The sequence below is a fragment of the Centruroides vittatus genome, unplaced genomic scaffold (genome assembly GCF_030686945.1).
Source record: "Centruroides vittatus isolate TY-2023 unplaced genomic scaffold, ASM3068694v2 contig_341, whole genome shotgun sequence".
Taxonomy (NCBI): domain Eukaryota; kingdom Metazoa; phylum Arthropoda; class Arachnida; order Scorpiones; family Buthidae; genus Centruroides; species Centruroides vittatus.
Genome location: NW_027122166.1, coordinates 2,923,469 through 2,946,146, shown reverse-complemented (window position 1 = coordinate 2,946,146; position 22,678 = coordinate 2,923,469). Strand labels below are relative to the sequence as shown.

The window sequence follows — 22,678 nt, the reverse complement described above, 5'->3', positions numbered from 1 at the left end:
TTATTGGATTTCCGTGCTTATAACTCGATACAGAAACATGATTCCTGGGTGATTTAATTTATCCATTGCTCTATTAGATAACATGAAATTTTTTTGTAGATATCAACTGTATATGCTTAGGAAATGATACAATTCTAAAGTTTATTTTCTTGTAAATTTATCTTCAGGTCCAAGGACGATTCCATCAAATATTGTCAGCAATACATTGACGTCATAATTATCTTTCTAAATTTTAATTCTGAGAATTTTATAAGTAAATATAAAAATATATAGCTTAATGCAAACATTTTAATCAATTTAAACTATTTATGAAAGATATAATCTCAGTTTTTACATGAATATTTTTTAATTTAATATTATTTTCTCAAGAGTTGCAAGAGAGTTCTAAAGAGGAAACAAGAACGAAACTCACATTTATTGATACGAAAGAAATAAGTTTTAGTTGTAAATAAAATTATCTTTACCATACTAGATTATATAATGCGGAATTAATAAAAATATTTTTAAAATATAAAACAACAAAATTATTTAGTAAATATTAAGAACTCAAACATAAAAATTGCCACTTGCTTGGAGATAAAAGTATTAATTGCAATTTTTTCCTTTATATTTTATTGTATCGTCTCAATTGGAAATAAAATTAGGATGTAAATATCTTTTAACTTAAACGATAGGAATAAATTATAAACAAGAACAAATGTTTACAAATGAGATACCTTATATATGAAGCAGAAATATATATATATATATATATATCTGTTAAATGCGTCTAAATTATATTAAAAAATCTAGAAAAAAACATGAAAATTCACTTTACATTTATAGAAACTATGATAGGTCATATCTGTAATTACAGAATCAAGCGATAGCCTTACTTTTAATTTTTATGGTAAACAGTAGGCTTGTTTTATGAATTTTGCTTTAAGTTTTAAAGAGAGTGAAAAATGTTTACCTATTATCGATTTATTTACTTTGTATACAAGAACTATAAAAAAAAAATATATGTTTATATATATTTCTGATTTTCCTATTCCTTAATTTATGGCCATGTTTTCTCTTCTTTTATACATAGTTTTTAAATAAATTATATTAAGGAAAATTAAAACGCTTGTTGATATTATTTAGCTCATAATAATATACATATTTCAGCTTAAATACAGCATTAAATGATAAAATTCTAATTTTTCATTCAGAATAGATTCTTAGTAAATAAAAAATATATATATTATAGAGAGAAAAATAATAATAATTTAACTCAAACATATCTGTTATTTAATGACTTATTTATAAAAATATCAAAAAGTTTTATTAGTTCTATCTCGACATTACAAAGTTACAAGTAAACAAGCTTGCAATTCATGACTATTTTAGGTGAGCACACACGACCGATCCAAATTCAGCAACTAAAAACGCTTCCGATAAAAAAAAAAGTAAATAATTGTTTAATCTTTTAGTTACACATCGTACGTCATATAGGCCATTTGAATTATAACACAGATGTAGTTATTTGACCCTGGTCAAAGGAAGTTCATCAAACAATAAGTAAATCAAAATGTAATGGATGAATGGTCTAGATGTGGATGTCAGCCAAAGGAAATACTAATGCCAATGAGTCAGTCATAGCATTTGCGGAGCGATGAAGCCGTTGACAAGCTCACAACAAATCACTCGAACGAACTCACGCTCTATATATAGTAGTCACGGTTTATTCGTGGATAAAAGACCACAAAAAGAATGAGTACTTCACTCCGCCTTCTGTGCCTTGTCTAGTTACAAACAATGACGTCTGTTAGTTAGATTGATAAGGTATTTATCAGTAACAATAGTATATTGTTGATTTTTTTTTTCATTCAATTAACCATATCAAAGTAGTGCGGTTTCTATAGAGTCGATATTCTAAATGTTTAATTAAAGGAATGAAGTAAAATTATAAATATAAATTATCATCTTTATGAAAGAAGAATATATAAAATTATTATTATTATTAAAGGGATATTCTATAGGACTATTTTAGATTATGGATGACTAAGATCAGTTTCTCACTAGTTGACAAAGGTTAGTAAATAGAAAAGGATCTGATGAATGACATTCGCCAGAAACAATCCGCACCTCCTTTATTTTCTTGGAAATATGTAACCAAATATGCAAAAATTCTTGGAATTTTATTTTAAAAACTTATAAAATATACAAGTCTATATATCCTCAAGCAGAATAACCTATGTGAATCATCTGTTTGTAAAAATACAAGAATTTTAAGTACACTTAAATTGTTTATTTAGCTTTTATCTTAATATTTTTCTTAGAATTATATGAATAAAATAAAAATTTCATAGTTTTTCATATCTAAAAGCTACTTATAATGAAAACACAAGGCAAGTTTAGAACCTTGCACCGTTAAATACTTTGTATAAACCCATACCATTGCCAGAATTAAGAGATTAATAATGAACAAAAATATTCTTCTTGACGAATTTGGAACAAGAATTCTTTTCGGTATGCCAGAAAAATTTTTAAGGGTTTATAATTATTCACAGACGGATATAGTATTCAAGTTGGAACCATTTTCTAAATGCTAAGTGATTTATGCCAAAAGAAAACTAACAGGAAAAAAGTTTCTGGAGAATTTTGGCAATTTCTTAACTATTTCAAATGATATAGAAAGGACGAACTGTTTCTGGATGGATCCGATTATCCAAGAAAAAAGTTTTCCTAAAAGTAGCTTGTGTTAAATAAACATATTTTATGTATTTTACCAACACTTTCTCTTCTAAAACTCATTTGTCTTTGTTCAATCAAAGAAATTCTTAATTTTTCTAGAAAACTTTAAAAAAAACTGCGTTTTTTTTATCGCCCGATTAAAATAAACACCTTCTATATAAGTACATCCTTATAAGTAACTTACTAAAAATTGTACATGGCTACAATTACATTTTATTTTGAGTTAAAGTAACTTAAAATTTATAAAAACTTTAATTATCTTGACTTAAAAAAGAATTTATTTTATTTTTAGCAGTAAAAATACTCGTCTTTTAACAAGAAAAAAAATTATCAGCGGAGATAAAGGTTCTCAACCGGTGCCGAAAGTAAGCATAATCACTTTCGATTTATTAACAAGATGTAACAATTAATTTTTTTTAATTATATATATTTTTTTTTTACAATTTTAAGATGTAAATGTAGAAAATTAACTCTAATAAACCATCTAAAGGATAATTATTCATTTTTTTCTTTTTTTTCTGTATTAGCTATATAAAGCTTGGCCTACATTACACCGTCTTCTATTTGCAATTGACACCCACGCCTTACTAGTTTAAAAAAACATCATGGCGACTGCCAAGTCGACCATCTTTCTGCTTTCTAAAGAGATTGATGATGAAAAGAAGCTATCATATTTTGCTACCGAATAACCTTTTAGAAGTTTTCACGTTTATTTTAGTCAGAATTCTTCGTCTAAAAAACTTCCAATCAAAGATGGCTTCCACTTTGGAGAAGAATAAATCATTAAGTTTTATTATGACGCAACATAAATCAGTAATGATAATTCCGTATTTTATTTATTTATTATTATATTTTTAAATTCGAGTTAAAATTATCAGAGCTTGGTATTTATATAAATTAAAAGACTCTCGAGTTAAGATAGATAACCCGCGACATTAAATTCACATCTAACCAATAACCTCTAGGAGAATGTTTATCCTACAAAGTGGAAAATGGTGCAGAAAAACGAACAACACTTCATTCTTCCCTTCACTTAAAAATTATTTCCTGTATTCTGACATGGGAAAGATGCAAAAATAAACATATGTAGATGGTGAAGTGTTGAAGTATTGATATAAGCTACAAACGCGCGACATTGCGTGGGTGGTAAATTATAAACTTTCATTTAAAATATTAAAAAAAAAAAAAAAAACAGCGATTTCTTAAGATGTTTTCAGACGTAACAAGAACAAACGAAATGTGTAACCATCGTCTAAACATATTTACTAAATGTTTACTAGTTATTCTTATGAAATCCGGTTAAAATTGCTAACTTTTAAGTCCTAATTTTTCTTTATATATAGCGCAACTTTATCGAGTTACAAGTAAAACCTTAAAATGAAGTATCTTATTATTTTTTTAAATTAATGATAAATGTTCCCCGAACAAGTATTTCACTTATTCGCCCGTAGATGGTGTTGTGTACTTATATGAAATAGTCTGGATACGTAGAAGATCGCATTCGTTTGAATTGGCGATCCGCCATGTTTAGTCCAGTTATTACTGTTCTATTCCTTAAGTATTAGATATTATAATATTTTATATTAAAAAAAAAATATTTATTTTTCTGCTGATTTGGATTTCGTTCGTAAATTAATTGATATTTTAAATTATAAACTATAAACGTTATAAAGTGAAAAGGACTAAACATGAAAGTAACTTCCTTTAATGCCTCACTCTGTATATTCAAAAAACTAATACTAAATATATTATAATAATTTAAAAAGTTTATTTATTTTGGAAATTAAAAGTTTTCTTATTTCCGCTTATAATCTTGATTAAAATAAATACTTAAATTCAAATTATAATATATCATTAACGATAAGATATCTTAATATCATAGAGATCTACGTTAATATAACTGAAGTCAAATAGTTTAAAATAACTCTCTGGTTCCTTCAAATTATATCAAAGTTTCATAAATTTCTCATTTTAATGAAATCAATATTTTTTTTCAATTCGAATAAAAAAAATGCAATTTTAAACCATGAAATTTTTAAATGGTATCTGATACGAACGTATTTGTTCACAGGTTCTTAATTTACTTTGTTTTTTCTTTTATAATCATATCCATTATGAGTTTGGCCAAGCCAACAATGGAGCGGTTGGGTGTTGAGAAGGATCACCAATGGTTAAGCGGTTCCATTTTCCAAACACTGGTAGTTCGGTTGTGGGTTTACGCCTCGCCAGGACGTAGAATTTTCCGGGTTTTCTCCACGTCTTCAACGCCTAAATATTAGCCAGTTAACCTTAAAAGACCTCCCGGAAGGCCTCACTCTAGGCAGATCGCCCAAGTGTTAAGTGCCAAAACAAACAAAAAAACGTGTAGTGAGAAACGGAACCTGACATATCCAGGACTCCAACCGTCTCCAAAAATTCCTGGGGATTTGTTCAACCACTCAGATGCGATCCCGAATTCTCGAAAACCCCAGGCTACACCTTAATCGCTTCAGCGGATCTCTGGTTTACGTATTCATTCATATATCCCAAAATCATTGACAAGTCCCCTTTTTGATCTATTGCTTAAATTACTATAACTTTTCCGCAAACATAGTAAATATTCAAATGAAAATTTTTATTTTATTATATATAATGAGAAAAATTATGAAAACTTAATAAATTTTATAAAACATATAAATTATTGTTTAATAACACACGATAATTTTCACAATATTTATAATATGTGTATATATATTGGAGAAATTATTGAAATTATTTAGTAACTTATTTTTAAGAATAAAGAAATCAATATAATTTCAGTTGATTAATTATTCTGAAAATTATTATCAGATTTTTTATTAAAATAAATTCATTTTAAATAATTTAATATTGGCGCCACCACAATGAACGTACCGTTTATTGTGGTGGCGCCAATATTAAATTATTTAATCGTCTGTCTTTTGAGAAAGGAATTGAAATTTCAATTTCTTACAACAATGAAATATTTTTCCAAATCCAATGATTAAAATAATTGAATATATTGAGGTAATGCATTTTAATTTCATTTATTTTTGACTCATTCAGCCCTGTAGGTACTAAGAGAGCTTTTTTTTCTATTTCTATTATGACTTCGGACAGGCCCATAATAAGGACGTCGGGTGGTGAAGGACGGTGCCCAAAATATTCCTGAAGTTTTTACTACTTTTTCCGCCCTGTGGATTCCTTTTATAATCATATCCATTATGGGTTTGGCCAAGTCAATAATGGATCGGATGGGTAGTGAGAACTTTAACTGATGCTGGCTGTGGCGCACCTGAATTTTTGTACCCTATGAGACTGCCTAGTGCGCCTATAGCTCGGACTACCTGCTTCCTGGAAATATTTTCCATCTAATTAACACTTAGCAAATAAAGAACTAAGCTCACTAAGAGGGACTATTTATTTGTTTATTTATTGTCCAATTTAAGTATTTGGTGTCAGTACAATATTGTTGTTTTTGCAATTATTTTCCCGGCTCTATTATATACCGGAGGGTGCAAAAGTATGTATATAGTTGATGTGGAAAAAAAACATACAGGGAGAAAATAGGAAGAAAAAAAAACATTTTTATGTACAAATTAAATCACAAATAAGGAATACGAACTAATAAAAGATAATAAAAATAATAATAAACACCAAACATTTGTATTTCTCACAGTATTTGTCAGTCCTTGAAACGCCCAGAAATGCAAAAAAATTCGGGTTCTTTTTTCTGTAGTGGGTCTTTAGTGTGTGTGGGGAAGAAGCACGATTTAGTTACCCTCTTTGAAGCTAAATAACTCCTGTGTTTTTTGTCGAAAATTTTCGAAATTTTGCAGGGAGGTTAGTGTATCGGGGATCGATGCTATTAAATTTTTATGGCTAAAGGTGGATCGACGGAGGTGGGAGATACAGGGATATCTCGAGTAGGATCGGACTTAAATGCTAATAACGAGTAAAATTGTCATTATCGTTTTTATAAATGGCAGGAGGGTATAAAGCCTTATAAAGCCCATCCCTACCTTCAAAATGAAGTTTTTCGTCATTTTATAATAATTAAAAATATAAAGTTTTTAATAATAAAATATAACAGAGGCGTCAGACACGCAGTTCTAAATATTGCAGAAAACTTACACAACTCGCTGGATTTTTTTAGTGTTTCTTTTATAGAGCTTTTAAGTTTTATCAGTAAAAATTAAGGCTCTGTCAAACCCATAATTAAAATAATTGTTTGTTCATAGATCTTAGGTTTTTTGCATATGTTTGGGTCTGTTGCCAGCAGGCTCTGGTTTGGCCAAACCATTTTGCACTGTTATAATTCCACCAGTGATACCATGAATGTGTTGTAATAATCTGGATGACCGACGCAGTCAAGACCTCAGCCAACAGCACTTGGGACCTAGAATTGAATCCAGGCAGGCCAAAATAACCTCAGAAATTTTTTAGGGATGTTATGTCTTGGATATATCGGGTCCCTCCTTTACCACCCGGCCATACCATTGTGGACTAGGGCGGTCTTGATTTAAAAAAAAGCCTGTTAGTACTTGTAGGACGAAGAGTATAAAATCAGCCTAAAGACTAATTTAATTACTGTATAATAATTTATGAACTCCAAGCTTGTTTTGCTTTTTTATATAATTAACAATGTTACTTTTTAATTTCATCTCATAACAGATGGCGCTACACACAATTTTAACTTTGAACTAGTGTTGTAGTGTTTTTTAAACTTATTTTAACTGGCGATTTTTGTCATAATTTACAAAATTGCTCATTTAAGCTTTTCTTATTACTTAAATTTTATATCCTAGTATAATTAAAGATTATCGGTCTTAATAGTTCTCTGAACCTCAAGTTCAAGTGTGAGGGGAAAATCAAGAGTCCAGCCAATTTTGTTAGAAAAATATTCATAAGTTATGATTAAAAAAAGTTATTCTATGTTAACAATTAATTACATGTGATAAATACAGTAGTCATGTGAAGTAATTATATAATTATATTGAGTGTATGGTAATTTAAAATCATTTAAAGAAAACCAATTGTTAGAAAACATTTATTAATCATTTGAATACTTGAAAAAATATCAGTTAATCCCACAAAAGTATATTAGAAAAAAAATCTATTTCTGATACTTTTTGCATGCTTTTCTAATTTTAAAATAAAGATTATTATACAAATGTCAAAAATAAGAGATCCAATTCTCCAAAAAATGCTATGATATTTTCCAGCAATATTTTGAATGCTTTTACATTTTTAAGGCAATTACTTGAAACTTTGCCAAGTTGAAATTCTACAATAATAATAATATAAAAAATTTCACTTAAATAATGAATCATTCTTATAACTGAAATTTTATTTGCCATCAAACATCAAAATTCTGTTTCTTTGAAATATTCAAATTACAATAAACTTTTTTCATTTCTTTTTAAATATATAAGTTAAAATATATACAACAACAACAAAATTATTTTCATGCAACATTTAACATATGCTATACAAAGTACTAGCTGCCTACATTCTCTAAACATAGGAAGAACATATATAATTACAATATCCTTGCAAAAAATAAAAATAAAATTTGTCATGATCTATAACTAAAAAAGAATATAAACCTGTTATATTAGTAAAATTAATAACAATTTGATAATCTGTGGGCATTCAATATTGATAATATTGTCTAGGTAAATCACATAATAATCATATAGATGAATGTTTTAAATTATCAAATTGCAAATTGAAGGCTTTTCAGAGATTATTTAAGAAATTCTCATTAAGTATCAAATCATAAATACATCCTTGAATTTTCAAACAAATCAACAATTTCCACAGCAAGTTACAGAGTATTTTGATAATTTGATCAAAACCTGAATTATAATTCTTTGTGCTGTTTTGGAAATAGTATTGATAATGTCAAACTAGAATATATACACAAATAAAAATCATCTATCTAAATTTCTGATATAATTTTCATAAATTGTAGTATCTTTATCTAAAAATTAAAATTTCTGTATTCTTAGTATTATTAAATTCTGAAATAAGCACACATTAAATTTCCTGTTTCTATATTATTTTTTAAATTACATAATTTAAATGAATCAATATCTAATTTTGTAAATTTGTAGAAACATTTTACATACAGCTGTGATGATGAGATTATTCAACAATGATATACAAAACAATAGCTTATCCTGAACTGATATAGTGTTGAATTAAAATAATTTGACATTGCATTTTTTTTACAACAATAAACATGTTAAAGATATGATAAACAACTTTTAATTTATTATTGCATTTGTATAATAAAAATTTTTTATTAATAAATAAAGTTGGGAGAAATGATAAACTATACATATATATAAAAATTTATAATATTTAAAACATCTTTATAATTAATAAATTTATATAAGTGATTATAAAATATATTTCTTCTATTATCTGTACAATATCCACAACTTTTCTCTTTGACTCTCTGATGAGCAGTTAATCATAAACATCTGATGAATTGTAAAGATTTTTGGTACAACATAAGAAAATTTTATGTTGTAGCAAAAATAATTAACTCTATACCGAATTGTAACTGTGTATGTTTATGGACAATTACAAACATACAGTAACATAAATTATAGGCTATGTTTTGTAAAGAAAAACATAACCATATTTATGACAATATAAACATTTCAAAGTGTAATATACTAACTGCAATGAAGCAATTTTTTTTTATCACAGTAATACATTAGTGTGAAGAGGAAGAATTTAAAATCTCTAATTAAATAAAAGAAAATATATATATAAAAATAATATATATATATAGAAACGTTATAAATGAATTTATAAAGCAATCTTATAAATAATATTAAATAAATACTACTTAATATTATTTTAAGATAAAAATAATGTTTATTCAATTATGTATAGAAATTGAGAAAGTTTTTTTGATATTCATTAACTAAAGTAAAGTTTTCTTTGTCAATTTGCTCTTATATAGCTACAAATTTTTAATATAACTTTATAATTTAAGCTTTCCTTGCAACTACATTGAACTCTTCAACTTCTGAACCACTTCCCTCCTCAATGTCACTTTCTTCCATTGCGACTCGATCAAATCCTTTATGAGGATTTAGCAGTGTTCCTATATTAAATTTATCTTGGGGATGAGGTGTCCGATATCCTCCCAACCATCCTTTCAGATGACTTAAAGAACAGTTTTGGAGCTTTCCTAAATTATTTAACAAAAAGTAATTACAAGAAATGAATTTTTTGATATAATTTTTATTTTTTATTAATATTTTTACCTCTCTTTTTAAGACGGATAACTGATGTTATAATTATCAAGAGTAATACTGGAATAGCTAAAAGTGCCATAATTATCATTGATGTCTTGAAATTATCAATATCAGATTCTTTCTTTTTTGTTGTTGAATATTTATTTGTTGTATGTAGTAAGAGAGTAGATTTCTCAGGTGTTATTTTTTGCGAGGATAATGATGGTGATGAAGTTTGTAATGGCGGCATATCAGTTAAAACTTTTTTTGTTGATTTGTGAGTAACTGAAAAGAAAATAAACTTAAAATTTTAGCACAAAAGTAAAAATTATTTTCTATTTTTCAAAAACATTTATACTTAAAAACAATTTTCTGAATATGAAATAGAAAGTTTACCTTTAAGAAATTTCCAAACTTTATTTGGCATAATTTCAGAGACAAAAACTTCAGTACCATCATGAGTGACTGCTATGTCATGAGGTTGAGTAAATGTCTAAAATTAAAGAAAAATTTTTTAATTACTACTTTTAAAATTAGGATAAATAATTACTATTAGCCATATATTTATATTGATAATGGTATTTAAAATGTTATTGTCTTACTCCTTGTTTTGGTTTAAAAGAATTAAGTAGCTGCCGACTAGTGAAGTTAAAGACAAATGCTTGAACAGGATGCTTATAATAGATGGAAGGACCACATACAGCAAAAAATAATCCTCCTGAAATAATTATTGATCTTTTAATTATGATATTATATAGCTCACTATATAGCATGGAATTAATATCCCAAAATAACAATTCTGTTGTATCATGTTCAGTTGCTCTAAAGTTTATATTGCAACATAAAGATGCTCATTTATCTTATTGTAAAAATAAAGTTGTTTTAAAACTTTCACTACGTACTAAAAATATTTTAAATTACTAATGATGATTCTGTACATATTATATTTGATTTTATTTATTTTATAAGCATAAAAATTTCTGAATTTCTGAATGAATTTTAATAGTTTTTTTACCTTTGCTAGGACTATAGTCTATTGAAAATAATCTTCCTCCAAATTCTTTATGAACAATTTCAAAATGAAAGTTCCCTGACATAAGCGTGAAACACTGTATTCGTCCATTTTCTCTATCAGCAACACATACTAAACCTTTATCTTCAACTAAAGTTATCTTATGAGGAATTGCAAAATCTCCTGGTTTAGGTGGCAAATTCTCTAAAGAATAAAAAGTAAATTTGAAACACAGAAATAATGTATAACATAAATAGAAGCTTAATTTTATTCTCAAAAGTACCTATTTGAATGCTCTGACCCCACTGATTTAAAAATTTTCCTGATGATGATAAACGAACAATACGGCTATTGCAATAACTAATATGTAAACATAAAAGAGAACAATTTAAAAAATTTTAGATAAAAATAGAAATATTTATTCAAAATGTTTTATAAGTTTTATAACCTTACCCATCAGCAACATAAATATCACCATTTGAACTAATGGCAACACTAGTGGGTTTGCAAAAATGTTTATCATCATTTCCTGGTACAAATCTCTCTCCAAACGTTAATACTGGTTTAATATCTCCTGATAAAGGATACTTAAAAATCTGAAAATATGGCTTATAGTTAAAAACTATTATTTTAACTTTTTTATAAGCTTGACAGTAATTACTTTATGTAGATTTTTAAAATACTTTCAATGTATTAATTATTTATAATATTTATTACTCAAAATGAAAAAGTAGTTTAAAAACTTTTATAAGTTTTGGAAAAGTTATTAATAAATAAATTCATTTATATATAAACATAAATAATTATAGTAAATTATTTGTTCAGAATGGATTAAATGAATATAGTTAGATACAAAATAAATCAGCATTTAAATAATCATTAGACAGAAAAAATTAAAAGTATACCTGATGCATAGCAACATCAGTCAACCAAACATAATCCCCATCAAGAGTTAAACCATGAGGCATATAAAATCTGAAAAAAATTAAAGCTATTTTAAGCATATAAGTTACAATTATTTAATTGAAGATGTAAATATTTCATACATGTTGCTTCCCCACTGATGGAGAACATGTCCTGTTGTAGAATCAAGAGTAACAATTGTTGGACTTGCAATAGGACCCTTCTCAGTTAACAAATATCTATCTTCCACATCAAATGATCTAAATAAGATGTTTATTTTTAAAGTGTGATAAATTAGTTTTGTTACATTCTGATGTTTTTATTAAGTTTCAATTGTTTAATAACTTACAATCCATTCCAGACATGATCTCCACGATGAAATATCACTATATTATTATTTGAATCAATATCAACTGCTGTTACTTGACCAAATTTTCTATCTTCTGCTGGCCAACTTGCAACTTCTTTATAAGCTAATGTTAAACAATTTTAATTATTTTTCTTTTCTTTTAATAATTTTAACATAACTTTATAACATAATTAATTCTGAAAAATTGATAAACACTTCTTACTGAATTCACTATTGTAATCATCATCATCTTGATAATATTTATTGGAATGAAAATTTTCTATTTCTTGTATTGGATAAGGTCTATAGTAAGCATCCGTGAAGGCATTGTTTCCTTTTTTAGAAACTGAAGTCTTTTGATTCCATTGATTGGTATGAACATTTTCTTCTAATGCAGGATTAGGAGGAAGTGGAACATCACTATCAGCAGGAAGCTCATTAACTAATTTAGGAATCTCTATATCTAAGCAACGAGCAAATGAACTACCATCATTTGCATTTGTATAATACATTATGTATAAATTACACATTTCATCATTTGCTGTTGACCTGTTCATAAAAAAACAACTCATAATCAAAATTACTAAGTAAATAAAATGTTAAAAAGGTTTAAATTTTTGTGTTACCCCATATATATTGGTTCATTACTTTGAGTTGAATTGTAGGTGCATCTTGCAGCCTAATAAAAAATTTTCTATTAAATTATTTATATTAATTATAATAATTATATTTTTTTAAATAAGATTTAACAAAAACATAAGTTAGAAGACTGCAATTATATAAAAGTCATAAAAAACTAAGTTTTAATTACTTGTTAGATAATATTTTACTTACTAATACATCACCCTCTGATACTGTATAAACTTGATCCATAGGATAAAATGTCTAAAAAATCATATATTATAATCAGTTAAAAAGTAGTAAGATACTGATTCAATATAACAAAACTAAAATATCAAAACTGTATTTATGTAATTTATATATATAAATGAGGATGTTTGTTTGTTCGCTATACACTCATAGGCTGTTCAACCAATTGCTACAAAACTCAGCAGTTATGTTCAACTATTTCTAACATTGATAATGTCATACATCCCATTCCAAAATATCAATTGCATTTCTATAAATCAATTAATTTCTATCTATATTTGATTTGCTGATTTACATGTAGTGCCATCAATTGGCAAAAAATTTAACAAAATAATAAACTAAATATAATTCTAACAAAAAAGAATATAATTTTAAAAAATATGTTATATTCATTTAATTACTGTGACAATGATATACAGTGGATGATTGGATAACAAACTGTTCGGACTGCAAACAAATTGGACAACAAACACTTTCGCAAAAGATTTTTATGTTCAGACAACGAACACATGTTCATATAATGAACACCTGGCAGAACAAAATACAAGAAGAAGCAATGCTGCATTTAAGATTTGTAAAACTATATTTTAATGGCATTTATACATGGTTTATGGCAGTGGTGCGCAAACTATTTTCATTTCTGACCCCCCATTTTATGTAAAATTTTGTTGCAACCCCTAGACAGACAGTAGACATTTTTTTAATCGTCAACGTAGTTAAAGTGAAATTATTTCTGGGATTTGCACTTATGTTTCTGTCTTATTAAAGGTCTGAATAAAGTACATAATTTTATGAAACAATGGTTTTATTTATGCATGTGGGTATAAATATTTATTTAATGAAAAATACTTTACATCATAAGAATTCAATTTGAGGTATGCTATTCTATTTTTATAAATAATATAATTTTATTTTACTATTTTACTGGTAGCTGATATTTGTTGAAGAAAAGCCTTATATTTTTTATTGTCAAATAAATTTCTTTGAATTTGGTGAACCCAAAAAATGTTCTCAAACCATGGGTCACGACCCCCAGAAGGGTAGTGATCCATGGTTTGCACATCACGCTATGTAACAAGACTTTCACAGTTGTATACATAACCTTTTTTTCACTAGTTAATTTTTGTTCTCTGAATTTTTGTAAATGCTTTTCTGAACTTTTTACTTAAAAACCTGATAATATTATGGGACCTAAAAAGAGTAAAGTGTCAAGAACTGTGTTCACTGTAGAAACTAAGCAAGAGATAATATCTGATATTGAAGGCAGATGACTTCAACAGGTCTACAATAGATACAATTTTAGCTAAAAAACATAATCAAAAAGACTCAAGCAGATAAAGGAGTAATGAAAATCGCATCTGAGAAACAAAGATGTGCCATCTATGAAAAAATGGAGAGATTGCTTTAGTTTGTTATTACATGTAAATAAATATAGTAAGAAAGTATATAATTTTTTATTTATTTTTGGGGGTCTCCAAAACGAATTAATCAAATTCCCACAAAAATCTATGGTAAATCGATAATTGGTAACAAACAAGTCAGGTAGTGAACATGGCTTTGGAACAGACTATATTCGTTAACTGATCACCCACTGCAGTGAAAAATAGACTTGCAACATCATTACTGAGATAGGTAGCATATAGCACTTGCTGCATGGAATCAAAAGTGTTATCCTATATATTTGTTTAATTTTTCACATCTAACAACTTGGGTTTTTTCATCTCTGAACAGTACTTTCTTAATTCTGATAAATGTCCTCCAGTAGCTGAGTGGCTAAAACAACTGAACACTGGTAGTTAGTTAGTCATGGGTTCACACATTGCCAGCGGCCTGGCCATGTGGAGTTTTCCAGGGTTATGTTAGTAATACAGTAGAGGGTCGTTAATACAAACGATTTTCAGTCGGACTGTGTCATGCTGAATCGAACGTTTTTGATACTAGATTTACTTCTAAAGTATAATTTTCATTTAATTGTATAAATATAAAATTGCAACGTTTTAACAAAAATACTTGTTTACGTTCTTCATCCGTCGTTCGCTCCAGTTGACAGTCCACAATTTCACAAACACGGAGGCAACCTTTCTTTTGAGGCTACTGCCTCCACAATAGAACGTAAACAAGTATTTTTGTTAAAATGTTGCAATTTTATATTTATACAATTAAATGTAATACCGTCGGCCATGTTTTATATTTATTTTTACTTGAAAGTGTATTTTATGTGAAAATGGCAATAGGGTAAATGTACCAGTTTTGGCCAGTGTAGTACCAGTTCTGGCCAGAAAACAAATTTAACTTAAAAATATAATGACAAATGAAACAAACTTTTATTGTTAACTGTGTGAACAGTTAACAATAAAAGTTTGTTTCATTGGACATATTTGAATATGTGGTGATTATATTTCTAAGTTAAATTTGTTTTCTGGCCAAAACTGGTACATCTACCCTAGCACCAGAAAACGTTTTTACCATTTTTACATTTTATTGCGGAGGTAGTAGCCTCAAAAGAAAGGTCGCCTCCGTGTTTGTGAAATTGTGGACTGTCAACTGGAGTGAACGACTGAGGAAGAACGTAAACAAGTATTTTTGTTAAAACATTGCAATTTTATATTTATACAATTAAATGTAATACTGTCGGCCATGTTTTATATTTATTTTTACTTGAAAGTATAATTTTCATGCTTTTATATTCTTCAATATATTTATTTTGTTTGTACAAAATAAAGAAATAATTTTTAACGATACAATAGCCTCGATTATTATTATAAAAATTTTTGTTAGGCTTAAAATCAACAAAAATTCAACACAAAGCAACACGCAATGGAGAAAAATTTGAACATCAGATAGGTTAATATATTTTTTTGTACATAATCGGTTATCCGAACAAATCACTAATCTGAACAACCCCAGTCCCCAATTGATTCGGATTAACGACTCTCTACTGTACTTAAATAGGGTACAGCTTTCCATAAAAGTTTTCCCGGGATGAACCCCTCCTTGGAAGATCACTCACGTGTTGCATTGCCATAACCAAACTAATTTTAATAAGCGAGTATTTATTGAGACATCATCACAATGCAGAGCTACAACTTTTCATTATAATATTCTCAATTCTTTTAGTAGTGTCTTGCCCCTGTACATCATACTTTTCCTGTTAGCAATAGTCATGCTGGTCATCAATCTAACTTCATTCAGTGGAAAATTTTGAATCGAAGTACAGTAAAGCATCAATTATCTGAAACAATTTGAGACTGGGGTTGTTCAGATAACTGATCATTTACGAAAAAATATATTAAACACAAAACTGTACTGTATATAATCTGTATCACACATCTTACAAATACATACCTTACATAATGTAGTACATTAAACTAGGCCTAGAGTTTAGGTTGGCAAGAAGTGGGAGAGTGACGCAATGCCACAGCACTAGTGGGAATTTGAATTTGCCGACTGGAATGCTTTTGGTTAACTGATGTTTCAGTTGATCAGTATTTGGATAATCAATGCTCTACTGTAATGTGACTTCCATTCCAAACCAGAACTTCATATATAGTTAATCTGGGCTTCCTGCCTCTAAGCTTTCTACATCTGGTCTCAGCTTTTATCTATCCCACTCCTTTCTCAAGATTAAGGAAGGACAGACACACAGGTGAACAACAGTCAGAATTTATAGGTCTACAATTTTTTCAAATTGCAGTCCAATAATTTTTCTATAAACACAATATTTATGAGAACATACTTCCCACAGTTTATACAATCTGTTGCCAAAATTTAAACAGTTTATTATCACATAAAAAAATTATTCTAGCATTTTTAGCATTTTTTTATTTAAACAAGTCAAATGAAATATTTCGACATTAAGGTTAGCAACTTCGATTACATGCAGGGGTCATCACAACCTATCCAACATGGATCACTTTCCAAATATTAATACTAGACCAGTAATAATTAGAAGTCATTGATCAGGAAGTCAACAACTACTTTTGGTTGAATTACTTCAACTCCCTTCTGCAACAGTCCCTTCTTTCTATCAGACCAGAAGTATGGTGGCATTCAATAGAAAAATTATGTAATGCAAGATTACCATAAGCACAAAATATATTTTAAGTGGTTTTGAGGGTACCAAGTGTAAATATTTGGTCCATTTTTTCCCGAAATTTGATTTGTTGGCAGATTACCATTTGATATTTGGCTGTGAATGGAATAGTTTCTTACAGTTAGAAATTAGGAAAAAAATATATCTTAAAAAATTTTAAATATCATATTTTCAATTGGAGTCTACTTGACCAATGAAACTGTGCCATTTCATACCATCTATATCATATCATCATACCAGTATCGTGATAAACATGACAATGGTGGGCTGAAGTACCAAACTCTTTATATGGTTTTTGTTTTAATGTTTGTTATATTATAGTATTTGATTTATATAACTACAAAGATTATCTTACATAAGAGTTTATCACACCAAGTAACCAATCTAACATATTTTAAAAGTTCTTTATTCCTCTAATGCACACAATTTAAAGAATTTTTAAAATGTGTTAGATTGATTACTTGATGTGATAAACTCTTACATAAGATAAGCTTTGTAAATATAAATCAAATACTATAATAATAATATAATAATATAATATAAGGGTTAGAAGTGCAAAATAATCTTAATCTTTGCTGTTGTTATTTTTTGTCCAAGCAATGTCAGGCTCATCTGCTAGTTATATATAAAAATAAATATTCCTATTAAGGCTATATCAAACTTATTTTCTGAATGACTTTATTACATAAAGTCATTCAGAAAATAAAAATTAGTTACATATACTAACTATACCTGCATAAATGGTAGGACCAGAATACATACAAACAGTGACCTCAATTCTCATTCTTTGCTTATTAGTTAATCATCTTGTCTTCAAATGAACAAAACAAACATCCCATCAATTGTGAGAGACAGTCAATGATCAGAGTTTTAAATGTTTATTTGGCTAAAATTAATAAAATTTATTTGGCAAATTTGTGAAATTTACAGACAAAATATGATGAGAAATACAAGAAAATGATGTAGATTGTTTAATGAAGGAAGAATAAAAGTGTGCAATGAAATGTTCACATATATGAACAATAGATTGTCACTACTACTCTGTTTGATTAAGAGAAGGAGATTTGGGTAAAAATATGAGTCACCGTTTCTGGACTGAATACAAATATCTTACAAATTTCTTGTTCTTTACAGCAAAAAATCATCTTGGAACACACATAATTTCACAAAATGTATGCACAATGGCTATCACAAATGCTGACAATTTCATAAAACAAATCATATTTTGACAGCATTGAATTTTTTTACAATTGTATGACAAAGTGATGAATTTTAGATTCATTTCTAATAGGAGATAAAACTTGGGTTGTTCATGTAACACCAGAAAGTAAACAATAGTCAATGTAAAGGCATTGTAGTGGATCATCAAAAGCAAACAGTACAGAGAGAATATACATATAAGTAATCCTTATAATTAAGTTCCATTCTGGAATCTTGATTATAAGTCAAAAATAAAAATATAATGGTGAAAGTCAAATGTGATTCTCAAGACAACACAATTTTGTATATTTATGTAATACATTTATTTAATTCATTTATGTAATACCATATATGTATGTATATTGTAATAAATTACTGTGCACATAAAATACAACACAATAACACTGTTTAGATATATTACACCTCAAATCAACAATATTTTTAATCAATCAATCATAGCATTTTACTAACAAATTCATGAACACAAGATAGTCAATTATGTTTAAAAAAAATCTTCTAAATAAAAAGGGAAACTTTGTTTGTGGCAGCACTGTATCTGTGTGAGACCTTTGTAGACAAGCTGGATTTGTGGTGTTGTTGAATTTCATCTTCTTTTGTCCCAAATTTTTTTGGTAAATTATCTTTATTTTTATTTACATACTTTCCTAAAAATCTGTTCCATTGTATTTTATAAAAAAATTCACAAAAGCCCAAAAATTTCTTTCAAATGACTATAAAAATTAATTTTAGCAAATGACTCTGTGACATCACTGCCTGCAGACAAATCTGCCACTGAAATTATAACAGGCAATTCAAAGCAAGAAAAGACTTACTTAGCTCTAGAGTTTTGCTGAAAAACAATGTAAAGTTCCATAAAAACATCCATTCTACAGCCCTGATCTTGCATCCAGTAACAACTGTTCATTTCTTAACCTGAAGAAATTTTTAGCAGTACAGCAATTTAGCAGTGATAATGAGGTGAAAACAGCAATTCAAGATGGTATCAAAACATTGGAAGCAGACTATGTCAATAATGGGATAGAAAAACTGGGATGGAATAGGATAGAAAATAATATTTTGATATGTTTCAGATTCAAATACAGTTATGTTGAGAAGTAACTTAATTAATACATGTGTAAACAAATGGCAATAAAGAAATATTTTTAATCTTTTTATTTACAGTTTATCAGCTCTTACCTACTGGACACCCACATATATTTTCCCAATAAACAATTTCAGATTTTAGTTATTAAATTATTTTGAAGAGACAAAATAAGTAAATATACTAACTTGAGGCCACTGTGGATTTCCTTTCGCCAAGAAAGTCCAAGCATTATCTTTTATGCTGTATTTATATCCAGAGATAACGACACCATATTTATGAGCATGAACACGATATGCAAAAGTATGAATAGGTTGTCTACCTCTAAAATAACAATTTACATCCACATGGTATTCTAAACAAAAAATTTTAACAGCATTGAAACATTTACTTACAAGCTAAAATTCTTGTTACATTGAAAATCATTTAGATCAGAAATCAGGACTTTAAAGTCATATGCAGTTTATTAAAATTAACAAAAGCTGTAGCTCATTAAAACTACATAGAATAAAAAAATTTCTTAAATTTTCTGATAATATAACAACAATCTTTTGGTTTTGATGTTTAACTTATTATTATTCTTATCCATAAATTTTATTTACAAAAAAATTACCATGTTTTCTCAATTGTAATGCAAACCTTTTTTGGACTTTTCTAGTCTCCAAAATTGAAGTGCACATTAGATGCAGCCACTTTTGTGTCATTTGTTTCTCACTCCACTCAACATTTGTGCATATTATGTTGTTGGTATAGATGAGGTAACATCTCTCTTGCTACTTCAGTTTGAATTTTAGTTTTGGATTTGGAATAGTTTACCATTCCAAAACCAAAACTTTTCACTTAAAGTTAGCTTCATAGTTGGTGAAGATCTCTATGAAGCTAAGTTTAAGTGAAAAATTATCTACTAAATTTAGTCTGTTAACTGAAGATATGTATACAGATATATCGGTATGATATTATGCATCTGGTAACTTTCATCCTTATGCTTACTGACATGAAATCTCACTGTTAAAACATTGATTGTACAATAATTTTGACTGATTTGGTAAGTCCACAGATCCAGTATATTTGTAAATGGAGTCATAAATGAATATATTTGGAAATGTGAACATTGTGAAGAACTGTAAACATGACAATAAAAAACTTTTCAAAAATATGTTTATCACTATTTGAATACATTAATTTCCTACAGCTGTGTGTTTGTGATATATGATGTACTGTACATTACATTTGCAAGCTAACTTTTTCAAGTTTCAACATTTTGAAAATTGGGTGTGCATTACATTTGAAGGCATATTAGAATAAAAAAAAAACATGGTACTAAAATAGACTAAAGGCTCATTCAGACATGTCTAGTAATTTAATGGAGTGGCAAGTAATTTAGTATTGTACTGCGTGTGGACAGTGAAAATTAGTCAAGTAGTTTACTAAAACTATTTAGTTTAATACATCCATTTAATTCTGTTCTTCTGGTCAAGAAACAGCCCTGCCATTGTCAAAGCAGAGTTGTTTTCAGTAAAGTTCATTAGATGAATATTATCTACAGTCAGTGGAGATATTCGAAATATTTAACAAAGGGTTTGCTAGCAGAAAATTTTTCCCTAACAATCACCGACAAACAAAATGGAAGTTTTGGCTAAAAATAAATGCAATACCTTTTCTTGCGATATATCTAATAATCAGTGGCGTATTTGGAACGTAAGGGACCCTGGGCGAAGACCAGGTAACAATAGTATATTAGTGCTGTCCACCTTTTTTTTTTAGGCAGAGAAATTTTTCGAAATACAATATCCTTTTTATTTCGCTGTCCATAGCACGACACATGTTCCACAGCCATCTTGTATTATCTCGCATGCGTGAGATTGTGGGATCTCTCTTATGATTGGATCTAGTTTCAAGAACTCTCTTGAATTGATCGTGATTAAACCTCGTTTCAGTTGAGATTGAAACGGTAGAGAGAGATCGCACCAAGACAGTTCCCGATCTTGCTCACAATGTAGATTGAAATGCTTGGTGCAAACGGGGTATAAGGCTCTAGTTTAGTAGTGTTACAGAGTATAATACGTATATTTTAATATATTTTTTAAAAGAAACAAAACCACTGAGAAATGTTACATGTGTTTAACAAGGTTTGGAAAACTGAAAATTTTACCAATGGGTTCGGCCGAACCTGTGCAAACCCACTGAATATCACCACTGCCTACAGTGTTATTTAGTGCTACAGAAATACATCTATTGTCTGTCCATCTCAAACACTTATTCTTGATTTACATAAGTACAATAGCTAAATTTAGTTATTTGTATCATGTAAACAGTTTCATTTAGTACTTGAGCAAACACAAAATTTAGTGACTTGTTTATTCAAATAATATGAAATCAGTTCTATTTATTGCATGTAAAATCAACAAGTGTAGACTAATTAAATGAAGTGTCTTTTTGATAAAATTATTAATGCCAAATAATTGCCAGATTATATCAGGCTATATTAATGCTACTATTAATAATCAAATGTTAAGTAATTTGGTCCAGAGGTAGGGGTTAGGTACCATTTATTGATAAATTTAATAATTAATTTAAAGATTCTGAAAAAAAGAATCAGCCCAAAGAAGGACTCAAATCCACAACTCCCATATATGCAATTGTGTTGCCAGTTTCACTATCCAATTTCCATCTGAATTTCACAATGCCTACAGACTCAATCCACAGGATACTAACTACTTGACTAAATTACTGGATATGTTGAACAAGCCTTAACAGATAAAAAAATTGAAAGGTTTAGTGCAGTTAAGAAACACCAAATATCAAAATTTGAATAAGTCGGCTTAGAATATACAAGATAAAAAGTTTTGCTAAGAAATTGAAGTATGTAATATTTAGAAATATATTTAAATGAATATATTTTATTTAACAATTGCAAAATACAGTCAAACCTGTTTTTATGCGGGGGATAGGGACCGCATTAAAAAAAACGCATTAAAAAAAATCTCACGAAACTTCACGAATGGCTGTAAATAATAGTTTTCGCAACACAATTAAAAAATATTTTTTTTATGCGGTCAACAGGGACCGCATAAAAAAAGTCTCACATAGAAAATAACTCAAAACTGTACGAAATAAAATTTATTGACAACAGATGTCAGCACTTGACTGCATCGTCTGGTCTATCGTCTGTTTT

General features: G+C 28.2%; 1 protein-coding gene across 1 annotated transcript in view; it reads right to left on the bottom strand.

Annotated features, from left to right (window-relative positions):
• Positions 1-7,751: 7,751 nt before the first annotated feature.
• LOC136974105 (peptidyl-glycine alpha-amidating monooxygenase B-like) overlaps positions 7,752-22,678 on the bottom strand; it is a 42,153-nt gene continuing 27,226 nt past the window's right edge. Inside the window, exons 9-22 of the mRNA XM_067268899.1 lie at positions 19,692-19,858; positions 13,073-13,123; positions 12,865-12,917; positions 12,462-12,787; positions 12,239-12,362; positions 12,033-12,149; positions 11,892-11,961; positions 11,440-11,582; positions 11,270-11,346; positions 10,990-11,190; positions 10,577-10,692; positions 10,371-10,467; positions 10,005-10,259; positions 7,752-9,928 (exon numbers count right to left, since the gene is read on the bottom strand). Of these exons, the coding sequence (XP_067125000.1) occupies positions 9,726-9,928; positions 10,005-10,259; positions 10,371-10,467; positions 10,577-10,692; positions 10,990-11,190; positions 11,270-11,346; positions 11,440-11,582; positions 11,892-11,961; positions 12,033-12,149; positions 12,239-12,362; positions 12,462-12,787; positions 12,865-12,917; positions 13,073-13,123; positions 19,692-19,858 (2,000 nt within the window). The 3' untranslated portion in view covers positions 7,752-9,725. The remainder of the gene's footprint in view (positions 9,929-10,004; positions 10,260-10,370; positions 10,468-10,576; positions 10,693-10,989; positions 11,191-11,269; positions 11,347-11,439; positions 11,583-11,891; positions 11,962-12,032; positions 12,150-12,238; positions 12,363-12,461; positions 12,788-12,864; positions 12,918-13,072; positions 13,124-19,691; positions 19,859-22,678) is intronic.